The 26119-nt window shown below is 42.2% G+C and overlaps 3 protein-coding genes across 7 annotated transcripts; 1 reads left to right on the top strand and 2 right to left on the bottom strand.

Moving 5' to 3' along the window:
* Nucleotides 1-1018: 1018 nt before the first annotated feature.
* LOC119031667 (TRPM8 channel-associated factor homolog) lies at nucleotides 1019-10088 on the bottom strand. Of its 5 annotated transcripts, none has more exons than XM_037120280.1 (12): nucleotides 9950-10088; nucleotides 7970-8720; nucleotides 7637-7853; nucleotides 7130-7421; nucleotides 6148-6449; nucleotides 5854-6028; nucleotides 5603-5697; nucleotides 5174-5384; nucleotides 4724-4960; nucleotides 2134-2357; nucleotides 1840-1953; nucleotides 1019-1728 (listed from the first exon to the last, which is right to left on the bottom strand). In XM_037120280.1, exons 2-12 carry the CDS (start codon nucleotides 8611-8613, stop codon nucleotides 1486-1488), a joined length of 2754 nt encoding a protein of 917 aa, XP_036976175.1. In that variant the 5' UTR covers nucleotides 8614-8720; nucleotides 9950-10088; the 3' UTR covers nucleotides 1019-1485. The 5 variants fall into 5 exon arrangements, with proteins under 5 accessions (XP_036976175.1, XP_036976156.1, XP_036976166.1 ...); XM_037120261.1 differs by lacking the exon at nucleotides 9950-10088 and adding an exon at nucleotides 9615-9723; XM_037120271.1 differs by lacking the exon at nucleotides 9950-10088 and adding an exon at nucleotides 9507-9644.
* On the top strand, nucleotides 9785-18598 carry LOC119031702 (polynucleotide kinase 3'-phosphatase). Its single transcript, XM_037120346.1, has 17 exons — nucleotides 9785-10120; nucleotides 11516-11562; nucleotides 11829-12107; nucleotides 12260-12559; nucleotides 13558-13637; nucleotides 13779-13836; nucleotides 13967-14074; nucleotides 14163-14234; nucleotides 14462-14510; nucleotides 15001-15071; nucleotides 15576-15668; nucleotides 15786-15882; nucleotides 15973-16034; nucleotides 16256-16365; nucleotides 17051-17138; nucleotides 17242-17309; nucleotides 17975-18598. Exons 1-17 carry the CDS (start codon nucleotides 10000-10002, stop codon nucleotides 18093-18095), a joined length of 1824 nt encoding a protein of 607 aa, XP_036976241.1. The 5' UTR covers nucleotides 9785-9999; the 3' UTR covers nucleotides 18096-18598.
* Nucleotides 18469-25629, bottom strand: si:ch1073-280e3.1 (complement factor B). The gene is made up of 19 exons (XM_037120332.1): nucleotides 25456-25629; nucleotides 25189-25298; nucleotides 24329-24476; nucleotides 24013-24198; nucleotides 23316-23489; nucleotides 23034-23129; nucleotides 22737-22876; nucleotides 22503-22644; nucleotides 22177-22311; nucleotides 21934-22038; nucleotides 21681-21818; nucleotides 21384-21493; nucleotides 21181-21292; nucleotides 20764-20911; nucleotides 19571-19644; nucleotides 19317-19414; nucleotides 19069-19201; nucleotides 18932-18981; nucleotides 18469-18843 (listed from the first exon to the last, which is right to left on the bottom strand). Exons 1-19 carry the CDS (start codon nucleotides 25505-25507, stop codon nucleotides 18661-18663), a joined length of 2334 nt encoding a protein of 777 aa, XP_036976227.1. The 5' UTR covers nucleotides 25508-25629; the 3' UTR covers nucleotides 18469-18660.
* Between the last annotated feature and the right edge of the window lie 490 nt (nucleotides 25630-26119).

Raw genomic sequence — 26119 nt, 5'->3', positions numbered from 1 at the left:
GTACTCTATGTGACATGCTGGGAGTATTATGCAGATTATATTTACCGCAGGTATCAGGAAAGTGTCATCTGAGGAGGAAGATGTTTTCTTGGCACAAATTACAGTTGGTCTGGAATGCAGTAGATTAATCAATATTGAATCTGTACTTGTATAGCACCAATTTACAACAGTAGTAATCTCATGACACTTTCCAAATTGTGCAGGTCTAAATCATACTCCTTGATTAATTTATCTACAGAGACCCAACATTTCCCCGTGAGTCCTGCTTCCTAGCTTGAGTCTTCATATATGCTTTCTAATTTGACTCACTGGGTGGATCAGCATATAGGTTGCTCGCTCAGTTAGGCAACTGTTCTGTGCAGTATTCAAAACAGAAACTGCTTAACCAATTTTTACAATAAGAAAAATGGTACAAGTATGCAATTTTCTAAATGAAACTGAATGGCCTTTGCTTATTTTCTGTGGTAAACATGTTCAAGCAAAAATAAATTATTGAGCACACATGCTACTATACACTACACAGTTACACCCTTCATAGGTCTTCGGGTCCGTTTGACCCGCATAAACAGAGACACACAGAAACATGCCCACACACACATACGTACACAGACACCAACACACACACATAACACACCCATAATGTTACATTATTATAATCTAAGCCCAGAGAAGCTGTTTGCTCTCACGTTCCCCCACTCTTTGTCCTCTGTCATGTGTCCACCTGCAAACCATTTGTTTAGAATGTTATTCCATGTGTTCTGTGTGGTTGCTTACTTGATTTTTCAGTTTTTTACAATCACCATTGAAACGCACAGTATGTTATTTCTGCTGATAGGTGTCTCATAATCAAAACAGTGACCATACAAGACACAGTTGGATGAAATCATGTAGTAGTTTGAGATCATGGGAGATGAAATGCACCGCTACCTTGATTAAAATTATTTCTCTGGGTTTGAACATTGTTGGAAACATTTGTGGCAAAATAAACAACTCAACAAAATAGGCAACAAAGATCAAATAGATTTGAGACATTTTAATGCAGGAATGGTACATATATAAACATATACATGACAAAATTAAGTAACCTCTTAATACAGCTCAGGTTATAGTGTTATTGTTAAATGCTAGTAACTGAGACAGGTGAAGTGAAGCAGAAGGTCCAGAAGCAGATATGAGGCGGCTACATGTGAGAGTTAAACTGAAGCAGAGTTATAAATCCCTCATTTTCAAATCAAACTGTTGTCGAACTCATCTCCAAAATATCTACAATTAAATGTAGCTGATTTAAAAGTTGTATGGATCTGATTAAAGATCTAACTCTCCTCTCCTTTTTCAAATGTGGCAGTTAATGATACAATAATACACAGACCAGAAATAGAAACAAAAGTCAGTTAATTGAATTTCCCACTGAATAATCAATATTAAAAATATGCTACTATTGAACCACATCTCTCTCTACACTTGTAAGCAGCAGCGGTGTGCAGTTCAGTCAAACTGGGTCATGGGGTGGTCACTCCAGGGCGGCAGGCTGGAGAGTTTCTCCTCAGTGGCAGTTTCGACGGGCCAACCCCAGGCCTTAAAGAATCCTGCCAGGTTCATCTTCACAATCTGGGAGAAAGTCTCAGCGTACAGGTTCATCTTTCCTTTGTTGTCATGGGGAAAGTCGCTCATCTTGTGGTAGGCAGCAAACACCTTCTTAAAGGCATCCCAGCCAAACTTCTCCTGGAGCTACATGGAAGCAGACAGAGGTAGAAGAATATTTGAAATAAAACACCAGTGTCCTCACTCTATTAAACATTTACCTTTGTGTGGTGTGTAGGTGAGAATTTATAACCTCACCTGCATATACGTCTCCAGGGCCACCCACATGTGCCAGTCGCTGAGTTTCCTGCCCCCCTTGACGTACTCTGCCGCTCGAGCATTTCGACCAGCTAAAGTCATGGCTGGATGAGCCTGCATTGCACAAGATAAAATGGCACAATTGTAAAACTATGTAATCCCAGTGAAAACCAAATACTTTTCTGAACATAAGATAAAAGGAGCTGTCTTTTGCAGCATCTATTTATATAACAACTCACAATACCCCTCAAGACTAGTTTGCTGTTGCCAATGATCTCAAGTCAGTTACTCCACCTGTGCCCTGTTGATCCCCAGCACTTCTTCATGCACATACACTGACCACAGGTTGCATGTGCACTCTGTAGTGTGTGATGGGAACTCCCAGCAGCCTCTCTGCTGGTTGTGTCCCAGCTCATGGATGGGGCCCCACAGGCCATTACTTTTAGCATGGTTGATGCTGACCAACTCGGATGCTGAGGCCTTGTGTGCCATGACCGGATAACCTGAATGCATCCAACCTGGATGGAGAAACAGATCTTTAGAGCTCTGTCTCTATGGTGGACAAACAATATTTAGTGAATGGTAACTACACGTTTCTGACTAATAAATATCAATGTCTTAATATGTGGCTCTGGAAGAGAAATATCCGGTGGCCGTGACGTGTTGAAAGAACTATATATCCAAAATATCCTTTGCGAATTTGGAAAACAGATAGCATTACAGGAAAACATGCTGAGTTTGCTTGAGCATTATTGTACTTCTGTATTCCAAATTTGGAAACCATTTCAGATACGCAGATCGTTCGGCCTTTCATGACCACTATAAAAACACTGCATTGTAATGGAAGTGCATGGAATGTGAGAAAAGCACAAAATGAAAGCCTCATATTAGCATGTGTTATAGAGCCTGGCCGATTAAGGATTTTTAGGGCCAACACTGCTACAAATATCTGGTGATTTAGAAATCCGATATTCCGATATATCGGCTAATACATATATAGAAAAAAAAATCCAGAAACGCATAACAAAACAAACAGATTTCCGTAACATTGGTTATTTGTAGTTATTTATGAGTCCTCACTGAAATAATATGATAATGCAGTTTAAAGATAAACTTGTTTGTTTTATTGTCACAACAGAACAGAGAAACATTAGAATATATTATAGGGTTTGTGGTGTTCTAAACACAAGTGTTGCCAACAGGGATGTTGTAGAGCAGAGGGACACACATTTTTTTAGCTTGTGAGCTACTTTCAGAATTACCCGGTCAAAATGATCTACCTACATAAAAAATGCTAAACATCTATTTATTTATACATACACTGAGTATACTTTATATAACACGATGCATAACCGATATTGAGAGAGTAATGTAACCCTTGGTATTGCACATAAACTGACAGCAGTAATGCACAAAGGTGAAAATGTCCTCTCTGCACGTGCGCTCCTTCATGGGCAGTAATGTTAATAACTCATCTTTTGCAGTCGTATCTGTAAACACCATCCGAATGAAAATGCACAGCTGGGCTGTATCGCTGGTGTCTGTAGACTCATCTAACTGCACTGAGAAACACTCACAGTCTGCAATGTCTCTCCAAAGCTGCTGCATCAAATCCTTGGCCATTACTTCACAGCGCTGTGTAACTGTACTTCTTGATAGCTGAAGAGCTTTGATTGATGATAATATTTCAAGTATGTTTTTGAAATCCCGAAACAAGGAGTCAGCTGCCTCAACAAAGACCTCTTTTATCATCTCTCCATCTTGGAAGGACTTCTTATGGGTAGTGATAGAGTGACACACCAATAACGATGCTTTGCTTGTGAATTCCGCTGTGTGAAAAACAACTTTTGTCCGATCAACTGTGATCTTAGTTCCCTCACCTTTCTCTTTCTCAGCTCACTTTTCGGGGAGAAGTCTGTGTTGTACTTTTTATGAACAGTTCGAAAGTGCCTCTCAACATTCCCCATCTTCAGAATATAGCGATGGTAGTTTGACAAATCAGACAAATGCATATTTTTTTATATCCCCTCTTTTGTTGATATCAATGGAAGCCACTAAACAGGACAGTTAGCTTGCGTCTGTTTTGCAGTAGCTAGCGCATTTGCGCACGCATGGTGACACATGACCCTACAAGAAGAGATCTCAGACTGGCCTGTACATCAATCAGGTGGCATAGACTCGACTTAGCTTTTTAGAGATTCATTCATTCATTCATTCATTTTCTTACCGCTTAATCTAAAAAAAAATTGGAATGTCACACGATCTACCCACACCACCTTTGCGATCTACCGGTCATCATGATCGACTTATTGGGCACCCCTGTTGTAGAGTGTCCTCTGGTGGGCAAACAATGCATTGCCAACACTCACGTGGTTGAGGCGTGTTTTGTCTGCTTTTTTTTTTTATTATTATTTTGTAAATATTAATTTTTAGGCCATTAAAAATGGCAATACCAATAGTTTGGAAAATGCCTAATATCACCGACCAACAAATTGGTTGGGCGCTAATGTGTTGTGAAGAATCTCCTCACTTAACTGGTAATTTCAACCAAAATGTGATCCAAAAATGTAGGACACAGTGTACACCCAATTTCATCTGCTGTCCCTGATAGTTTACTTTTAATGTACTGTATGTAATATGCACAATAATCTAAATACAGCATTAAGCACATGGCATCACTTGTTGTGTTGAGGTGACATGCATGTGCAGGTTTGGTGAATAGGAAACTTTGTGCGTATAGTCTTATATTTGTGTTAGCTCTGTGACAGACTGGTGATTTATCTACAACACACCTCGTCTCTCACCAACTTCGAGTTGGCCCCATGTCCCCAAGAACAATAAGCAAGTAAGAAATAGTTGCACTGTCAAATCTAAACATACTTACCACAGGAAATCTGCACATCAGTTACAAAGCGTTCTTTGCGCGGAAATTTGTGTGGTATGACAGCCAGGTCAGCTATGGCCTTCATGATGTCATTCCAAAGTGCCGCCAACTCATCAGGGCGGTCCAGGTTCCGAACAGCCTCTGACGGCACCGTGAGGATGATGTTGTCAAACTCCAACTCGGCCCAGGGAGAAGGAGCTGTGCGCAGCAGCGACCACTCAGCTGCTGTTGTTGAACCTGAAATGAACAAAAGAACACAGTTGTTCAAACTTGTGCTTCAATAATTACGTGTATACAATAATTTCTGAAACTTTTGTTTGAGGTATCTTTTCAATGTTAATATGTTAATGTTAATAGGATGCTGCTCTGTGTTATAAAATCCACATTATTCTCAACTTTAAAGAACAACAATCATTACACACCTTCTCTTTTCACCCACCACACACTCACCAGATTTATAATATGGTGCAGGTACAGCCATCTGCACTGTGACCTCTAGGCCCTCCACTTGTGTTTTGGGCGGGGCCAACAGGTAGATGAGTCCCCCCCACAGGTTCCACACCTGCATCATGTTTGAGGTCACAGGAAATCGCTCATGAACACATGGTGCTCTCTTCAACTCTGCATGGTTGAGACGGTCTGTTTGGCAGCCGATCTGTATCTGAGGAAGACATATGTTATACTGATTGTAATTAGTTTGCTCTACTGTATGAATAAAATGATGCAAGATTATGACAGGGGTTGGGGTTTGGGACTGCTGACATCTCTGAGGGGAGCATGAGGGGACAGTGCCTAGACATTGCTGCATGTCCACTGGGGGTGCAGCATTAACCAGAACAAAATGAACTTGTTACAATTACGTGATTTTATGCACTCTACCTGCCATCCCTTGTTGACAATCTCATCTGGTAGGGATATGTAGGTCTTCATACCAGGAGAGAGGTAGAGGCCTGTACTGATCCACTCTTCCCCTCCTTACATACACACACACACACACACACACACACACACACACACACACACACACACACACACACACACACACACACATTATACAAGTAATATACTTCACACATCTCTTTATTGACATACTGTATTTCAAATATTGATCCACAACAACAATGTCTGACCTGCTGTGTTTGCACTAATCTTGATTTTGTGGTTGTAGACAACTGGCAATAAGGGGTTATGCTTGATGAGGTAGGGCAGGAGGGCATCAGGATCTGGGCAGACCTTGTACACCTCTGCTCCCACACTGAGGAGCAGGTGGTCTTTGGGCTTCTTCACAGGGCAGCTGTCACACACCTGGAAAGAAAGGTACAATATTATTAAGGACGCTGCTCTCAGACATCTGACTGGTCAGAAGCTTTGTGCTGTTCTATTGGAAAGCTTTATAAAGTGATCATATTATTTCGTCTACTCACCTGTGGCATGCCCGACTTCATTAGGATGTCAGTGAGGGTGGACACCACCTGTGTGTAGGAGGAGCAGTCATGAGCCTTCATGTTCAGGTAAGTGGCGCAGTCCTGGCCCAGTTTTTTAAGGCATTCCTCCTCATGCTTGCTAAGTTCCCCGCCCTGGGTAACATGACCAGCAAAGCGGTTCAGAAGGTGGCGGAAGTGGTCGGTGTCTTTGACAGCCTGGCTGGGCACAGGGGCCTTGTATATACCTCCGCCAATTGTTGCTGCCAACAGGCTCAAGCCCATTTTGTTCAGGATCTTGTTCCCTGAAAGACATTCAAGCAAACTTTAATATTTTTTTCCTCACTGAAAAAAATAGTATTAAACGTATATAAAAAATCAAATAAAAGGCATTTCTTGCTAGACCTAAGTAAAGCAAATCTTCCAATAAGTTAAAACTTCAAAAAAAATCAAAGAGTCCATATATCTTACTGAAATGTTACTTTCTTTGTATCCTATGAAAAAAAAATTTTGATTATAAATTAGACAAACATACTTGATAAGAGTTTTTGCAGTAAAGCAGTAGCCTGTAAAACATAAATGTGTTTGTTCTGACTTTCTCACCAGTTAGAATGTGAATGTGATTATTTAACTTCCTTGTGTGCCTTGTGTGAGCAGAGAACATTGTTTTTTGCAAAAAGCCTTTTGGCCAATCCCATTTTAGATCATATATCACCTTTGTCCATAATTAGGATGACGGTCTCTCTGGTATTGTTCCCTGGTGCCTGAAAGCCTGCCCTTTATTTATCTGTGCCCGCTCTCCTTATCTTGTTATTCAGTCAACTGATTTCTCAGAAGCATTTTTTCCTTGTTTATCTCAGACAGCACAACAGCTGAACAAGTCTCCCTGTTAATCTGCAGTCGAATGTATTTAACTTGTAGCTGGTTTTCCTGTCTTTCATTTGTGTGTACCTTCATGTAGTCATTCTATAAAGCATTATCATACCAGCGAAATCAGTTAATGGGTTTTGCCCAGGGTGAGTCTGTGCCCAGTACCAGGCATGTCCACCAATCAGCAGGCCTCCTCCCTCTGCCACAAAGTCTTGGATTTCCTTTGCATGATCATCACTGTACGCGGTGCACACAAACACACTCAGGTCACTCCTGAATTTTGTCTTCTCACACTTTAACCCTGACTTGCTGAGAACTTTGAGTGCGTGATCTGGCACGACGCCCACGACCCCCTGTCTGCCTTCATCCAGCCAATGAAGGGCATTGATCCAAAATGGAGCCAGTGTCTGCCATAAGATAGTGATTGAAAGAGAGGCAGTAGTTTGTTAATCACATAAAAAGACTGGGCAGATCAGAATAAATTGGCAAAGTTACCATATTGGTTTCCAAATTTCTGCTTTCATAAGTGAAATTGCAAAGCAAATAGCAAACAAATAGCAAATAGAGACAATTTTGTCATAAAATCTGGGTATGAAATGCATCATGCAAGCAAATTCTCTACCTCTCGTCCTAGAAGTCCTTCATGTGTAACCACAATAACCCGTCCCTGACCGTAGTAGGCTCCTGCCAAGAATGCCCGTCTATCACCTGTGGTGCCGATGGGAAAGGCTAGCGAGCCATGGACCAGAACCTCAGAGAGTACTGCTCCACCCTGGAGGTCAAACTCTGAAACCCCCTGGAGTAAGAACTCTAGGTCATCCTCAAAATCTTTACCAGTTCTGTAGGGAAAAAGAGAGGGAAAGAGAGAAGCCAAGAAGGACAGAAGAACAGTTTATTATGTAATCAAATTAAGAATCTTTGGAAAGTGGAAATGTGCAGGACAGCATACACTCACACTACAGACATCCAGGATGAAGGGATCTGTGGGTAGACAGGCAGGCACTCTACCTCACTGTGACGGTCAGAAAAGTAGATCCCTGCCACACCAGAAACCTTGTTTCCATCAAACAGAAGCAGCGTGTTCTCCTTGGGATGAGCTCCAGCCCAGCTCCACGCCTGCCCCGCTATCAGCACTCCTCCTCCAGCTTTCATAAACGCCACCAGATCCACATGTGCACCCACGCTGTAGGCATCAGTCACATACACTCCCACCCCCAGATTTTTACTAAAGGCCCCCACAACTTCAGCTTTGAAGCTGGATCTACTGAGGTTATCAGCAACTGCCCTGACGTTGTTGTGGACGCCAACAGACAAGCTGTCAGATCCATCTCCTCGCAGCCAGGTCAGAGCGTTCTCTACCAGAGCAGGAAAGGCGGTCAGGTAGGCCTCATGACCCAGGACCACAATCCTTCCACTGCCGTACAGAGAGGCAGCCATCAGGACCTGGCCTCGGCTGTTCATTGCCAAAGGAAAGGCATGGTCTCCAATCAGAACCAGGTCACTGGGAACAGCGGGGCCCCGGAGGTCCAGCTCTCTCAGGCCTCTCATCAGAGACAGGTAGGCCGCTTCATGCTGGTTCTGAGTGGGCTGGTAGGACATGGTGAGAGGGATCGATGCTCCAAGGGTTTAAAGATGTATTAAGTCAGATACAAGTTGGTTTAGTGAATAGCATTAAACAGTTGCACCTGTTATGTCAGACGATTGTCCTGTTGGGCAAAAAAGACAGAGATTTGAATAACAAATAAAAGTAGTATAGGCGTTTGATGAGTTACATTCTAATGACAAAACATTCACACTTCAATACATTAGTTCAGAGACCAAAACAGTGTTTACGTTACGTTTTGTTTTACCTGACAGGTAAGGTATCATCTAATCTGAATCTGAATATCTTTCAGTTAAGGACTGCTGGTCTGGAAAGCAGTACCTTAATCAATACTGAAAAGCAATTAATCAATCTGCATTTGTATAGCGCCAGTTATACAACAAAAGTAATCTCTAGACACTCCCCAAATCGAGCAGGTCTTAACCATACTCTTTGATTAATGCATCTAGACAGACCCAGTATTTCCCGTATGAGCAAGCTTGGTGACAGTGGCCGAGAAAACAACTTTATTTTCACAGGCAGAACCTCTGGTGCATAACAGGACTCAGTGATGCGCAGCCATCTACCTGGATGGGTGGGAGAGAGCGGGGAAGAACTACTACAACATTAATACCGAGACCATATAAACACCACTACCCTATGAGCAGGGGTCGATTCACATACCGTAACTTACGAACCAACGTCTCAACCATTTTCTATCGCGACTCTTAAATAAACCTGTGTCCATTTCTAACCTACCGTCAATCCGTTATTCTTGTCATTAGACAGTATAATAAAAAAGGTGACAAACACGCTATACCAGCAACTTTCGGCTTGTCCTGCCTCCCCGCTTGTGTCTTTGCTTTCTTATTTCTGACCGACTGGGTGGAGAAGCAAATAGGTGACTCACTCAGTTAGGCTACAGTTCTCATCGGTATTCAAACCCGAAACTCCTTAAATGTAAGAAATGACATGTTATGTTATAAACAAAAAATGGTGGAAAAAAAGTTTTCTTCACCATGAGGACTTGCTATTCCGTGAAATTTCAACGGCCAAAAAATAAAGAAAGTCTATGTAATGGAAACCCGGAAAAGTAATAATAGTCACGAGCGGAATCTTCAGGGCGAACACGTTTCTAGACGAGCGTATTTTTCTGACGGACCGTGGTACGATGCAAAACAACCCCGGGTTTATGTTTATAGTGCACTTCAGCAACCAACTCGGTTACAAAGAAGTTGCGTTAAAAGTGTGGCGTTACATATTTAAACTATTCGCAGTACCCGTCGTGCAATAAGTGTTACATTTTAGTGTTACGGCTCATACTTTTACAAAACGAGCCGTCCACAAACACACCGCAAGGCTTGAAGTAAAGCAGTCCGAGTTAGCTGTGGCCGCTCGTTCTGATGTCTTGTACGCTGGTTAGCGCCAATGGAGCCCGGGTCTCCCTCGAGGATGGGCGGGCTGTGATTCTGGGCCGAGGTCCGGACACCGGAGTCGCAGATAAGAAATGCTCCCGGCACCAGGGTGAGCAAGAGTGCGACACAAATACAGCGGTGACATTGATGACGTTGCACGTGTGGGTCGTTCATCGGCATCATCATCTTGGAATTTAGTACAGAGTATAATAACATTTGTAGGCCACATTATTTGTGCATATGATCAATGTAAGGCTGCAATTATTTTCATTGTCAAAGCAGCATTATGTAACTTTTTTAAACTCATAAAATAACAGCTTCAAAATCATTTTGATAGCACAATTTCTTGTAACCCAGTGAATGGTGGCTCTAAACTCTGTTCAACTAAGGCAGTTCAGGTGACGGTTCGGAGCCAGTGTCTAGTGTGGAACCAGATCTTTGCTTTTCTGCAGCTAAAGAACTGGCTTCTCGACAGAAAAAACTGGTTCCAGAGTCATGTCAGGGGCTATGGGTGGGGTTATCGTGACCAAGGACCAACTAATGCCATCTTTCCACTGGCATTTTTGGCTTCACCAATCCAAGCTTATTTGGATTTCCATTACCAGTCTGACTGCACGGAATTGAGGCGCGACCGCAGCAATCTGGCAACTGCAGCCAACCCCTAACATGCATCATCTCCCCCTTAAATCAGTTCTCAACTCATCTCTGTGCAGGAAACCTGAGAGAGAGATGTTGTAAAAGTCAGTGTGTTCAACTCTCAGGACTTTTGTAACTTCTGACCTCTGGCTTTCAGCTGTTTCAGGAGTCATATTTAGTTACTGGTAGTGAAAATGCAACATTTCCTGTAATACTGCTTCATAATAAAAGCCTTTAAGTTACTAAATAACAGGTGGTTTTTATTGTTCTAATGTAAAATGTTTGTAACTAACTTAAACGAGGCAATTTGTGGTTCAGAGGTTGCACCAACCAGAGGTAGAACCAGCGCTTGGTTCGCTTTAGTCATAAAGTTGTATTTGTTTTTTGCACTATGTAACTTCAGTGAGAGGTCACATGTTTACTTCAAGTTATAACCTTTCACCACATAACATTTTTACGACGTAATTAGTTTGTGTGTAGTTAAAACCTACATTACGTCTGACAAATTGTTACAGACCTGGGATTTAAATTAACGACAGTGATGTTCCACTCAATTGTGGGTGGAGCCAAATCGCACAAAATGCCATTTTTTTACGTAGTGTTGCTTTAATTAATCTGCCAACAACTTATTGTTTAGTCCTCAGGTCTGCACAGTGAAGAAAACAGTAACAAATTTAGAAAAGCTTAAGCTTCACTAAAAACTGCTTGTATATGCGTTATTTCTTAAACTATTATTTCAACACAAAAATCGTTGCAAACTTGTCGACTAATTGTTTTAGCTCCGAATGACTATACATGACGTAATATGCGCATGCATGTGTCTGTCAGTACGCACGATAATGGATGGTAATCCTTGTTTATCTTTCAGTGAAGGTGGTGGCTTGTTATGCAGACCAGGATGCGGTTGTTACTCAGGTATGAAAACAAACACACCCAGCCAAGTTCCACAGTTTATTCAGCTAGTCTCCCAGTGAAAGGAGCAGGCTAGACATGCAGCACCACCAGAGAGAGTTAATGTTTGACCTCACACAATCAAAATGTCAGTCATTATAAGACTCATGACGTCACACCTATTTCTTTGTTGCCTACACATACCCTGTTATCTCACATCCTATAAACAAAATATGACGTGGCAAATACCGAAGTCCGATGTCCGTACATGTCTAATTCTTTTTTCACAGCTGGGCCCAAATCCCAGTTTCCTGGACAGTGAGCAGCTTGTTCGAGGCCAGTCTGGTAAACTCAGCCATGGAGGAACCCTCTACCTGGTTAACCAGAACCACCCGTTTAAACTGCAGTACTCCCTGAGCTCAAACGGAGTGGCCTCCGGCACTGTGCGGGCAGGACTTAAAGCAACAGATAAGACGAAGGGAGGACCGAATGGAAAAGAAAAGGAGGCACAGTCGAGTCCAAATCCCAAGCGCAGTATCAAGGATTTCTTTCCTACCTCTCCCATGAAGGTGATTTGTTTGTTTATTGTGTTGAAACTTGGTCGGTTTATTCCATACGTCATATTCACTTGTTCCTGTAACGTAACAACTGAAATGATGTTGATTAAAGGAAGTTGAACTCATGGAACTGAAACTGAGAGACGGTCTGTTTTTCTTTTCAGCGACCGAAAAGACAGCTGAGCCCAGACAAGGGGCACCCTGCGGTGAAGCGTCAAAGAAGAAATGAGGAGGCCTCAGATAGACAGATGAAAGATGAAGAAGAAGAGGAGGACGAGGAGAGACTGGCAGAGGAGAAGCTCAAGCAGCTGCAGGAGTTGGCGGAGAAGTCTACGACAGAGAGGAGTAGCAGTGCCCAGGCTTCATCATCTTCATCGTCCTCAAAGGGCTGTCTAAAGAGCAACTGGCAGCAGATAGGCAACCTGATGCTTTACACTGCTGCTGGTGTCAAAGGGAGTGACAAGGTAGGGCCTGGTTATTCAGGTTTATTTGTTTATTTCCGTGTCTGAGATCAGAGAATTGCACAGGACAGGTTGGTTACTTGACTTTTCTTTTTTTCCAGTAACCATTTAAACACACAGCAAGTCATTTCTGCTCTTAATTTAAACAGTGAGCATAAAAGGCACACTTGGATGGGATCATGTCATAGTTTGGGATCATGGGAGCTGAAATGTTAATGAAATGTTATTTTCATTAAAATTATTTCTCTGGGTTTGAACATTGTTGGAAACCTTTGTGGCAAAGTGAATACACAACTCAACAAAATAGGCAACAAAGATCAAATAGATTTGAGACATTTTAATGCAGGAATGTTACATATATAAGCATATACATAACAAAAATTTAAATCATTACCTTCTGTAAGTTGAAAATGTTTGAGTTTTTTTAAATGTTGGGTGGACAACACAATTTGAATCAAAATGATGAATGTAGTAATAAAGGAAATAATCTCCGAATGTTATTCTTAAGAATAATAAATGTGGTTGCGGCTTTAATTTCTGAAGTTGAGTTTGGCCTTACCTCATCTCCTGTCACAGGAAGTGAAAAAAAATCACAACCAACATTCTGTTTAACCGCTGTGAGGAGCACTCCTTTAAGAGAAACCAGATCATTTTTCACTCTTGCAAACAAGTTTTATTTTCATATTAATACAATGGTGTTATGTTAAGGTTTACTAATATCATGTTTTTGTAATCTGGTAAAAACAAGCTCATGAGTTTCAGACTCTGGTTGCTCTAAAGGTGTTTAGAGATGGTACTGTTACACATAAGTATTAAGGTGGTGAGCTCATGCAGCTACAATGCAAATGTGAGCTGCAACAAGCAATTATTTTCATTGCCAATTAATCTGTTGATTATTACGTCCGTTAATTTATTGGTTTCCAGGTCTGTGATTAATTGATTAATCATTGCAGCTCTTGTGTACATTTCTAATGATGTCTTCTTCTTTTCATCCTGCTCAGATTGCTGGGTTTGACATAGATGGCTGTATCATCACCACCAAGTCTGGCAAAGTCTTTCCCACTGCACCGGATGACTGGAAGTATGACTGCACTCCTGAACTTTTTCATTTTAATTGTTTAAACATTTGCTAAACCTAAAGCTTCTGTTTTTCCCGATCTATGTTTCCAGCATCTTATAAAGCTTTGAGTTAATATCTACATCATTTGTTGTTATTGTGCAGGATTCTATACCCTGAGATTCAGCCAAGACTGGCCAACTTGCTCAGAAAAGGATATAAGGTGGGAGGGAGTGAAATACAACAGTTGAAGTTGTTATCTAGTGATATTTGCAAGACTCTAGGAAAATTGTGTCTGCACTGGTAGTGCTGATCACTGCATTTCTTTGCGTCCACTTGCTCTCTGCTTGTAGGTGGTGTTCTTCACCAACCAGATGGGGATCGCTAGAGGCAAACTGAGACCAGAGGTGTTCAAGTCCAAGGTGGAGGACATCCTTACTAAGCTGCAGCTCCCTGTGCAGGTGGGTCATGTTTGAGGCTGACCCATTGTTGTCCTATTTATTTAATCAAACAGCTAATATTTGTGCCTCTTCCTGGTCTGCGTCTCAGGTGTTCGTAGCAGCCGGTCCTGGTATCTACAGGAAACCAGTGATGGGAATGTGGAATCACTTGTGTGAGAAGGTAGCTGGACACACCTTTATTGTTTAACAGCCACACCTCATTTTTAATATTTGCACCGAGGTAGATGAAAGTATGCTTTAATCTGCTCTAATTATTCTGAGTCATAGGAGATGCCCTTTTATCTTTCCTCACCGCATTATTCATTGATTTTTTTTTCCCTCATGTCTGACAATAAACAGTCTATTTTAGTTCTAATTGTAAGTGTCCTGCATGTGTTTCCTGCTCAGGCAAATGATGGTGTGACTGTCGACCAGACGCAGAGTTTTTATGTCGGAGGTGAGTGGTGTTGGGAATGAAGTGTTGTTGCCGTAGTGATAAACATCCTAACAGTGGATATGTGTACTCAGTTATCTGATCTAGTGTCACAGAGGTGCACGCATTCACACACATTCATCTACAAATGAGAAAACAAACCTTATGTTTAAATATTGTTAAATCCTGTTTCCATGAACTTCAAAATGAGTCCAAAAAGTCCCAATAATTAGTCCCTAACTAACAGAAATCTGCTAAAATTCAAATGATTCATGCTTAATTCCACTCCCGAACCTGAATAGCAAGCCAATAGGGTGCCCAGATCTGAACTAAGCTCAGAACTGATCTAGAATGAACATCTTCAAAGTGCTTAAATGTAACAAAAAATACAATTGGAAAGTTTTGCTAATCCTACAAGTGTTTTACGAACTTCGATGTCCAGAAGGGAGAAGTAACAGAGCTCACAGACATGCAAACTTAAGCTTACAGCTTATGATCTTACCTCTGTGCAAAGATGCTGCAGGTAGGCCAGAGAACTGGGCTCCAGGGAAGAAGAAGAAGGATTTCTCCAGCAGTGACCGACTGGTAAGACCTCAGAGTTTTACTTTGTGCCACTCCCCCTCCTCTTCCTCCTCCTCCTCCTCCTTCTGCCCTCACCTGTTATATGTGCTCAAGTATTGCTTTTGTGTCACTTTAAGTGGCCTTAAATAGGTCTTAAATGTGTGTGATTTAGACAAATGTAGCAGGATTTATTGGTAGAAATGGAATGTAACATTCAAAATTATGTTTTTATTAGTGTATAATCACCTGAAACTAAAAAATGTTGTATGTTGGTTACCTTATAATGAGCCGTTCCGTACCGACAGAGGGAGTGGGTCCTTTCTACAGAGTCTGCCATGTTGCACCAGCAGCTTTCTACAGTAGCTCTGAATAGACAAACCAAACACTCACTTTTCAGGGGGGTTTTGCATTGTTTGCATTTTGAGCGGTCATCTTAGGTGACGGTCAAACAAGAATTGTTGTATGTTGCAATCTGCAACTTCACTGCTAGATCGGTCTGTCTTTTTGTCTTCCCTCTCATCTTTGTAGTTTGCCCTGAACATTGGGTTGGAGTTCCACACACCAGAGGAGTACTTCCTGGGCTGGAAACGCGCCCCCTATAATCTGCCCAATTTTGACCCTGTGAGTACAGTAAACATACTGGCTATGTATTGTTTGTTTATCCTACAGTGTACGAGAGCATATTTGTAGGGGTTCACTCTTTATTATTTTGTTTTACTTCTTTATCCGAACTTCTAGAGGAAGATTGACAGCACTGCAAAGCTTTACGACCCGCCGTCTGCGTCCCTCACCTCTAGCCAGACAGAAGTGATTGTTGCTGTGGGCTTCCCTGCATGTAAGAAAAAGTAGACTGCTTGTTTTATTTTATAATTTCCCCTCCCAGCAACATCCCTCTGAACTTGTTCCCTCTTTTCTGTCTCCACAGCGGGAAAATCCACCTTCTTCCATACCCACATCATACCAAAAGGCTATGCGTATGTCAACAGGGTGAGTGGGATTTCAAAGTCAACAGTGCATCAGTTCTGCCCTACTTGTATATGAATCCAGAACATTTGGTTTTATTCATAACAAGAGGTTGACTGTTGAAAATAAGATTTTTTTTTAGATGGTTGCTACACCGCATTTTCAGTGTATTTGATGAAGTTTGTATCTGTTTTATCGTTTCACTGTAATGATGAAGATAGTGACCACATGTATCTATGTATCAGGACACACTCGGCTCATGGCAGAACTGTGTGTCAGCATGTGAACGTGCTTTGAAAGAGGGTCACAGCGTCGCCATAGACAACACCAACCCGGACCCAGAATCTCGTAAACGGTAAGCTCAGCTTTATCAGGGTGTGTGTGTGTTTGTGCGTGTGTGTGTGTGTGTGTGTGTGCATGCATGCGTGCTAAGGCTCCACCTAAACCTTTCAGCAAACAAGCTTCAGAAAGCTTAATGCATAATTTAACAATAGAGGCAGGTGTATTTTCTGGCAAGGCGGAGACAAAACACCAGACGGGAAAGACTGGAGTTCACTGCAAGTACGAGCTCTGTTTAATAGATTGCTTAAAGGTCAGGTGAGAAGGATTTATTGACATCTAGTGGTGAGGTTGCATACTCCAAACAACCGAACCCCTCTTGTCTCATCCTCCTCTTTAAAGTAAAAGTGTCAGTGTTTCAGTTTTTTTGTCAAGAAACATGAAAACTTTTTACAGCCAAAGATAAAATCAGGCTATTTAATCTAAAATTAACATGGAACAGTTCTACCCTTTCGTAAAAAAAAAAAAAAAAATGCTCAGAATAGTCTTTTTTTTGGCCAGGTTAATCTCCTCTGTTGTCTTCATTGCCACAGTTTTAACTAACTAAATAATGCACCACTAAATTGGTGCAATTAATAATGTGGGTACTGACTGTGCTTCTGTTTTTGTGGCATGATTAAAACTCCAACTGCTGCCTCCTGCTTGTCTGTTTATTTATGATTCTCTGTTTGAATAACCAATGTTCTGTGTGTAATTTCCAGCTATGTGGACGTGGCCAAGGCCGCCGGAGTGCCCTGTCGCTGTTTCCAGTTCTCTGCCTCTCTGGAGCAAGCCAAACACAACAACAGAGTATGGCTCACCTCTCCTCACTGTCACCTTGTTTTGTTTAATCCTAGTTACAACAAATTTAACAACATTTTAAAAATGTCATGTATGTTGTTGTTGTTGCCAGTTCCGTGAGATGACTCCATCAAACAGCAAACACGCCAAGGTCAATGACATGGTGTTCCACAGCTACAAGTAAGAAAGAGCAACCTTTCATGCCACATTCTATCATGTTATGTAATATATTTGTCTCTTGTGCCGCAAAACCCACACTTATACACAGAGCTTCACAACATGTTTATTTTTTATTTTACATAATTCTGTGAGCAACTGTGATTTAATTGTATGCTGCTCATGGCAGTAATCTGTGCAACAGCAGGGCACAGTCAGTCTCACTTGGAAATGTGTGATGCAGCTCTTCATCTACCAGCTGACTGCAGGTGTCCCCTCTTTCTCCGTTACTTCCTGCAATCTTTCAAATTGATCCAAAAATCACTGTTGTCTTGTTTTGTAGATTAGTTTTTCCAGTAAGGGGAGCAGAATCTCTGTGACTGCTTCATAATAAAATTCAACTCTTGTTTTAGCAGTTATATTCTCTCAGTGTGAAGCTGCAGCAGTAGTTGTTGTATGTATTATCATTGCAATACTTAAATAGGTGGACCATAGGCTGTGTTCCTTTATTTGACAGTAGATCACCAGTAAGTCACCTAACAGACATTGATTTAAATATATGTATAAAAAAAATTGTTACTTTAAAATGACAGTCTGCCACATCAACTTTTTATCATTTTTAGTAATAAAAAGACTTGATAGTAATATCTCTGCACACTAATCTGCCCTCATCTCTCTCCCTCTGACAGGAAACACTTTGTGCCTCCTGCTCTGTCTGAGGGATTCTCCGAGATCCTCCAGATCCACTTTGTCCCGGATTTCAAAGACAGCCAAGCAGAGACCCTGTTCCGTCAGTTTTCTGAAGGCTGATTGGACTGCTGGTTCTCTCACACCTTTGACTTTCACGTTCACACAGAAGGAAGAGATACAGATGGTCGCCGTGGAAGCAGCTGAGGTGTGAGATCCAACCAGCAAGCAACAGTTATAGAAAAACACTCAGTTAGTCAGGAAGACACAAACTATTTCAACTGATGGACTAATTGGTGTATGAGCTTCCCACTGTCATCTGCGCAGTGTTGAAATGTTCTAATTCTGCATGGATAATGGCCTCCAACCGCAAAGTAAGATTGATTATGTTTACTCCGAGCCTGTGTTTGATCAAACAATTCAGTGAACGAAGAGAGATATGTGGCTCGGGAACTGATTATGCGTGTGTTTAGAAAGAATACAGTGCAAGCACAAGAATAATTACTTTTTTTATGTTGTGTAAGATTTTGTTAACTAAACATCTTCCTCTACAAGTGAGTTTACTGCACCACAGCTATACAAAAAAACAGTAGTATTCTGTCTGACGATAAAGTTATGTAAAACTCTGTTGTGCACTGTTATTGTGGCTTCATCCAACCAGACCTCAGTTGACTGGTTATGGAGGTTTTCAGTTAACGTCAGGCAGGAACTGGATCTCCTCCCCCAGATGCTCCTTCAGCCATGGCATTATCTTGAACAGGTCGATGTGAAAGTCTCGAGCATCAGGATGCGGCCTGACACTCCTGTCCACTCCCCGAACTGTGTTGAGTGGGTTGCATACGTCCATTGTGCCCCAGCTCAGCACTCCCACCTTGGAGATGAAACAGGAGAAAAATGTCCATGTGATTCTGACATCACTGTTTGCACAGAGGCCTTTTTTAAGCGGTAGAATTGCTGACCTGAAAGTAGCGCTTTCTTTTTTGTAGGAACAGGGATCCACCAGAGTCACCTGTAGAAAAAGAGACAGCCTGTAACTGTAATTGTAAATCCCATGTCGGTCAAACTGTGGGGGCTGTGAAACGGTGAGAGTCCGGACCTTTACAGGAGATAGAGTACTCATATCCTGAAGATCCCCCGGAGCAGAGGAATCTGACGGGTACATACTCATCCAAAGTCACGTCGGTGGGATCTTTGAGTGTTTGCATCGCCTTCTCCACACAGCTAGGCCTCTGCAGATAGCAAAGTAATTACAGCTTATCACTACTTTATATTAAAACACATCTATTTTCCCCAAATGATTGCGGGCCAACAGGAGAGCATCTCCCGGTCTGAAAATCCACTCACTTCACTCTGTGTGTGAATATATGTTTCTTTGCGCTCAGGTTCCTTATGGTCATGGATGAAAAAGGCGGCAGTCTCCTTTGTTGGTAGTAGTTCCTCCCCTGTATACACACATCAATACCACTGAGAATACATGAAGAATGTTTTCAGTTTTATGTCATAGTATTAATGCTGTTAACAGGAAAATGTGGAGATGGTCCTTAAGTAGTCTTAATAATGAGAATGATGTAGAGTGGAAAGTTGAGAAGGTTACATACTGTGCTGCTGACAGGTAGAGTTGACTCTCTTCATTGCTCGGCTGGCTGGCACCGTACACGGCAAGCAGATTGGTCTGTTGTTTGAAATACAGTATACACACTGACGTTATGTTTTCTACTCAAATAAAATCCATGCCTTTTAAAAGAAACATATTTTGCTCATTTTCATGTTAATATTTTCATTTTTTGTGGGCGGCTGTAGCTCAGCAGGTAGAGCAAGTCGCTAGTGATCGGAAGGTCAGTGGGTCGAATCCAGGCTCTGCTGGGGCGGAGCTGAGCTGCATGTCAAAGTATCCTTAAGCAAGATACTGAACCCCAGAAGTTGCTCCTGATGTGCAGTTGGCACCTTGCATGGTGGCCTCTGCCATCAGTAAGGGCCCTGCGATGAGCTGGCGACTCGTTCAGGGTGTACCCTGCATTCGCCCCGAGAGACGACTGGGATTGGCTCCAGTAAATCCTGTGACCCCTTGAAAAAGTTATTTTTCAAAAAAAAAATTCATAACATTTCTCTTGCTGTCTATTGCTGCTGCACCGTGTTCACCCTCTTTCCGACATGTTTTGATTCAGCCTGTTTGTGCTAAAGACCTCCCTCGCAAAGTTGCTCTGATTGGTCAGCTCACACAGGCCTGAGCTATCACCAAGTCGCCGGTCAGCTGTTCCTGTGTTTTTAGCTTCCAGTTTGCTGCATTTCCACTGTGAATATCACCACGAGAACAGCTTCTCAACCAAATACTACTAAAATAAACTGCCTGTGTTGGAGAAGGAGTACGATCTGCATTGGCCTCAACATGGCAAAATACACAGCTTCAATGTCTGAAGTCGGATCACAGACAGCTGTGATTGAATCCATGCTTAAGCTTATCATTTTACCAGCTGTCATTGAAAGTGCAGTTGAGGTCAAATTCACACATTCTTGAGCTTGTTAAGTTGTCCATAATGACAAAGATAAGTTATAGAGGTAGAGGCTGAACCACAAAAGAGTTGTTCAGATGGTTTAGGAGCAGTGTCTTCTGTTGGACAGAACATCCTCCTTTGACTTAGGGCTTGTAACTTTGCAGATGTTTTACAGGCACAAAAAATCTCAGCTTCATAACACACTTGAGGAAAGGGAATAACCCAAAACTCATAAGCTCTCATGTGCGGAGTATCCCTGGTGGCCAACAGTTACGCACCTTTATTTCGGGCTGTCTCACCTGGCTTTCCAGGAGAGCGGGATGCTCTTGTTCACGTGTACCAGAGCCACATCGTAGTCATAGAACTCAGACACATTCCTGTGTTGGAGCGCCCTGGTGTTGAACTCTGGGTGCATGATCACCCTCTTGGATAACACTATGCCCTCACCTGGGGAACCAAAGAAGCTGCTTGTTATTTCAACATAAAACTGTGACCTCAGAAAGATGGATGATGGATAAAAGCAATCTTGTTTGCTACAATCTAGTACCATAGCTAAGCAGTGCTACCTTTTTCAGACATGTTCTGAGCTTATGGTGTTTGATAAGGATAACATGAACATGCAGTTAAATTTTTTAACCATCATTTTGATCCCGATGCTGAAAGTTCCTTGCTATTTTTGTCTGACGTAGAAAAAAAAATTCCCTGACTGACCTTACCGTGTTGTATTGACACCTCCTGAGGGACATTGTCTGTGCTCGCTTTGGCAAAACAGTGAGCAGCTGTCAGCACCCAGTTCGGGCTCAGAATAGATCCGAAACAGAGCGGAGTCTGTAAGGGAGGCAAATGTTCATGTGTGAAAATCCACTCTTGAACATGAAGAGATGGAGAGGTGGAGTGACAGACTATGCAAAGCTCTCACCTTTGTCACAGTCACACTGACGTGCCAGGGTTTGGTGTGGAAGGCTTTATTCTCCTCTGGATCCTTTATGTGCTCCTGAGCTATCCCACACATCGTCACACTCTTGTCACCTGTGTGATAAAACCACACCGTTTTATACTTCGGTATCATGTGGGTAATGACTTGTAATAAGCAATGTTGCCGTCTTACACACAGTCTCGCTTAAATCTAGTGTGACAACTGAACTGTTTACATAGATGTACTTGGAGAAGCATGCTAAGAGTTGTTTTTGTTGTGAAAAAAAAAAAATCTACTCACTAATGATGCTGTTGAACACCTCTCCCAGGGTATCGTAGTCTTTCAGAACGAAGACGTGATTCTCACCGCGTTTCTTAGATGCTAGGGCGTTCAACTGATCCTTGTTGACGTCTTCACCCAAACCAAACACATAGACATCTGAAAACACACACATAAATGTTCTTATAATATACATACAGGACGTATGTTAAAAAAAACTAATGTACTGTACATGGTGTATAACAACATTTAATCCTTTTAACTGTCACGTTACCCAGCATTGTCTCATCTGTGTGATCGGGTGATGTGGCCTGGTAGCCCAGAAGATCACGGATACGGGCCAGAGCAATCTGAGGCTTCATCCCCGTGTTAGAGAAACCTGCAGGCAACAGAGACAGATAGACGGAATGAAGACAATTCCCTTTTTAAATATTGAAAGAGCTCAAATGAGAAGATTCTTTTTGTGGTGGAAATGCTTCTCCAGCCCGAGTTTGTGAGACATTTCTTGTGTGGTCACCGTCTGTTTCTATGATGATGATGTTCTGAGTCTCGTTAAAGTGGTTCTCGGCGCTGTTTTGCTTTAAGTAGCCGATCATCTCATTGACACGTCGCAGGGCAGCGTACAGGTTGGTGCCCGTCTTTTTGCCATGGCCTGCAGAGGAAGAATAGATGCGAAAAGGTGAAACGGTTGAGAAGTAAACTGACAAGTGATTTAATGATCTATTGAACACATTGGTGCATCACAGTTGTGGCGTGCGGTGCTGATTAAGGCCCACGGTACATATAATCACACTGAGAGAAAAAAAAATTAAACGAAAGAAGGAAAATCAAGCAGGGTCCTACGGTGGTAGTCGAAGTCCAGCAGACTCCAAATGACGTCGTCACTGCTACCACTTATATCAGAATCTGTGATGTTTACAATGTCTATAGCCTCACTGGCAAATGACAACACGTGGAAGTTCATCTGCACCTCGTAGCTGTCCAACTAGAAGGCAAATGAGGACGACATGTAGGTTTCACAACCAGGGACAGACAAAGTATATAATAAACCTTTTTAGTGAAGTATTTGACTCCGACCTTTCTGATGAGAGCAACGGTGGCCTCCCTGGACTTTTCAAAGTCTTTCGTTGCGATGCTTCCCGAAGTATCCAGTAAAATGTAGACATTCATACGGCTGACTTCAGCCACACGGAAGGATCGGCCGAAGGACCTTACACCTTACGCACATGAACACAAGCTACTGTTTGTTTTATTGCAGTTGACCTCAGTTTGTTGCTCCTCTTATTTTTTTCTGTCTTTACAATTACATATATTGATGTTGATATGCTGCAGCCCTGTCAACAAGTTGATGACACAGGTGTAAGTTATACACACTCTTTTTGGAGTCTGGTGAAAGTACATCCATGATTCCCGCAAGTGACCCTGCCATGGCTGCTGCCACGGTGCTGGGGGAGTCAAAGGTATTCGGACCTGCAGTCAGAAATGAGGATGTCATTCATGGGTGTTTTATCATAATATGGGAGTTCATGACTGTTTTGGCACTGATTTAATGCCCTGTTGCTGTAGTTTTCAGTGTTAAAAATCAATCAGTTTTAAAGGGAAAAAAAACATCTAAATGTGAACTTATTTTACATGTATAAAGTCGTCACCCTGCACCTTGGCACCGCGGTGTCGAGCCAGTCCACTCCCTGTTCTCCAAGCAAACCCTTTCAGCCGACCCGAGCAGATCCAGACCAGCCTGACAACGGTAGATCACCTTCTCTCCAGTGTGAAACCGGCCCCCTGACCTCTGGGCCCCTGGTGGGACCCCTGGGTCATTGCAGTCATCAGCTGTATTCAAGAAAAAAGAGAAAGACAGAGAACATCAATATCTTTTTTTTTTTTTTTTTAATGATTTTGTTTGTAGATAAATGTTAATGCATAATATATCTTCGTTTAAATTAACTATGTAGTACACTGAAGTCACGCAAAAAACATTGCAGTCATATGTGATAAAAGGCTGAATAAGAAAGCTGAGAGGAGTAAATCTAAAACATGTTTAGTGACCTATTGTTTTAACCACAGTAAACTGCAAAACAGTGAAATCTGTTTATAGGGATCATCTATATTCATCAAAAGCTGCTTTAGAAAGGAAACCCCTGTAAGCAGGAGCTTAGTCAGTGCATGCTCACTCTACTACAGGATGTGATACACCTGATGAACTGGGCTCAGGGCCTCTTGAATTATTCTCAGTTAGTCTCTATTGCGCTGACGGAAGAGGAGAAAATATACCCATGTGTTGTACATCATAAATTAATAATACACGTTTGATGCTTTATCGTGAAGCCGTTTTTTGAATGTCGTCTGTGCTCACCATGGTTGTCACAAACAGGAGTGGTTCCCGTCCACTCCCCAGAGAGGGTGCAGTTTCTCTGGGCTGACCCGTACAGGGTGAACCCTTCCTGGCAGGAGAAGCTCTGCGTCTCCCCAACATGGAGCCACTGGTCCCTTGGCCAGAAGTCACCATTATCCAACTGGAGCTGAGCCGGACACAACACATCTTGGAGCAAGAGACGGAAGGACAGAGGGAGAAAAGACAGAGGTTTGAAGCAAAGGGTTAAAATCACAGACAGCAACTACAAGAGCCCTTTTTGGACAAGTGACTTTAAATACATCATCCAAAATATTACCTTTGCATGTGGCCCGTGACACCTGTCTGCCATTGGCTAATCTCATGGGCGACCACTCCCCATCAGCGCTGCAGAGCCTGTTGCTGACAGGGTGAGGGTACTGCCCCAGGCTGCAGTGATAGGTCAACACGCTGCCCTCCAGCCCTCCCTGTTGAGGGAACATGGTCAGTTTTGAAGCCTAATTTAGTAACGTGGAGTTTGCCAGTAAAAGGGTGCTTGATTTGTTTCGCTTTCTTAACATTCAGTTTCGGGAAACAAGCCTGCTAATTCACTGTTTCCCCTCACTTCAGTTTGTGTGATTTAAGCTAAAAACTTTTTTTTTTGTCACATCCTTTCCTATTTTCTGTACTTGCACATGTTGCAGGTCAGACAGTGTTTATATTTCTATTATCAACTATATTAAAATATATGTAACACATTTACATTTAGGGCATTTAGCAGACGCTTTTGTCCAAAGCAACTTATAATAAGTACATTTGTCCAAATTTTCAAGCCCTCACCTGAGCACAGTAGATGATCTTAAGTACATAAGTGCTATGTGGGGTTAGAGGTGAAGTCTGAATATACCTTCTTCCTTCCACATTGTGTCCCTGTTCTCCTGTTTGTTAAACACTCTGCAAAATGTATTATATTGGCCTGTTGAAATGAATGCACTAATGTACTATTATACATGCAGTCCAATTTTTACAACCTAAGAAACAAGTTCCAAAAACAGTTTGAAGAGGGAAAAGCACCAAATCCTCACTTTGGGGGAGCTAGAACGAGAGAATGTTTGGTGCTTTTTGCAAAATGATTGCATTTTCTGCCGACGGGTAAATCAACCAATCTCAGCTCTCGGTGTCCAGTGTATTATTTTTCACCTGTGAGTAAGTGACATGTCCGCCTTTGATGCTCTCGGTGGTCGAACAGTTCAGAGGCTGCATGTCGTACGCTGCATACTCATAACTATCCTCATACCCCTGCAGGGACACTGGAGCAGAAACAGTAACAGTGTTGAATGTGATAAACATGCATCTCAGCATGCACACACACAGGCCAACACAGACACCACACAGCAGGGATCAATATGATGTTCAGATCATCACACTCAGATGTAGTTTGTGCAACATAAAAGTTGAATTGCTCACCTTTCTGGGCAGAGGTGAAGAGAAGGATCCATAGTACGGGCTTGACATCCATGACCGTACGCCGTCTGTGTCAGCAGTGTTTGTGTCTTCGAGTGACAGAAGCCACAGCGAGAGTGTCTGTATCGACCTGCAGTCAAATGTTTTATTTGATGTCTGATTACCCATTAACACGGCAGCACGGAAACCGGGAAGGAGGGATTGAGCAATTTAGGACAAACGCCAGATTTGAGCTCTTGCTTTCACTTTGGTGGCACTCATTTTGTAGCTGCTTCTGCTTCTTCTTTTTCAGGATTCTGTGAGGTCTAATGATTCTTTGGTGACTTTTTTATCTAAATAAAAAATCTATTTAGGCAACTGATGCAATTTCAAATCTCACAATCTCTTTAACACCTCCTTTTATTTCATTGTTTTTTCACCATGGGAATCACTGTTGTTGTTTTGATGCATAATTACCCACAATCATTACTAAATCGCTCAGACTGCACTGTCCCTGTGCCAGTGTTTCGACAAACGGTGCGTATTTGTGTTTGTGCACCTGCTCGCCCGGGTTTGGGCATATGGGCGTGCGTGTGAATGAAACATTTTAGGGGCTTAAAAGATCATTACAGGGAATTATAGAGATTTAACAGAGACCCCTACCTCCACCCTCACCCCTTCTCCCCCT

This window comes from Acanthopagrus latus, chromosome 2, assembly GCF_904848185.1.
Source record: "Acanthopagrus latus isolate v.2019 chromosome 2, fAcaLat1.1, whole genome shotgun sequence".
Classification (NCBI taxonomy): Eukaryota; Metazoa; Chordata; class Actinopteri; order Spariformes; family Sparidae; genus Acanthopagrus; species Acanthopagrus latus.
This window is presented reverse-complemented; position numbering and strand designations above follow the sequence as displayed.

Excerpts from the sequence above, each read along its gene's own strand:
- LOC119031667 (XM_037120280.1), bottom strand. The coding sequence starts at position 8,613 with ATGTCCTACCAGCCCACTCAGAACCAGCATGAAGCGGCCTACCTGTCT. Across the intron at positions 1,954-2,133 it reads TGGGGATCAACAGGGCACAG|GCTCATCCAGCCATGACTTT; the intron begins GTGGAGTAACTG and ends TGTGCAATGCAG. Across the intron at positions 1,729-1,839 it reads CCCTGGAGACGTATATGCAG|CTCCAGGAGAAGTTTGGCTG; the intron begins GTGAGGTTATAA and ends GCTTCCATGTAG.
- LOC119031702 (XM_037120346.1), top strand. The coding sequence starts at position 10,000 with ATGTCTTGTACGCTGGTTAGCGCCAATGGAGCCCGGGTCTCCCTCGAG. Across the intron at positions 13,638-13,778 it reads ACTGCACCGGATGACTGGAA|GATTCTATACCCTGAGATTC; the intron begins GTATGACTGCAC and ends GTTATTGTGCAG. Across the intron at positions 15,072-15,575 it reads TCTCCAGCAGTGACCGACTG|TTTGCCCTGAACATTGGGTT; the intron begins GTAAGACCTCAG and ends TCATCTTTGTAG.
- si:ch1073-280e3.1 (XM_037120332.1), bottom strand. The coding sequence starts at position 25,507 with ATGGATGTCAAGCCCGTACTATGGATCCTTCTCTTCACCTCTGCCCAG. Across the intron at positions 23,130-23,315 it reads CTCGACACCGCGGTGCCAAG|GTCCGAATACCTTTGACTCC; the intron begins GTGCAGGGTGAC and ends TTCTGACTGCAG. Across the intron at positions 22,039-22,176 it reads CATCATCATAGAAACAGACG|GTTTCTCTAACACGGGGATG; the intron begins GTGACCACACAA and ends TGTTGCCTGCAG.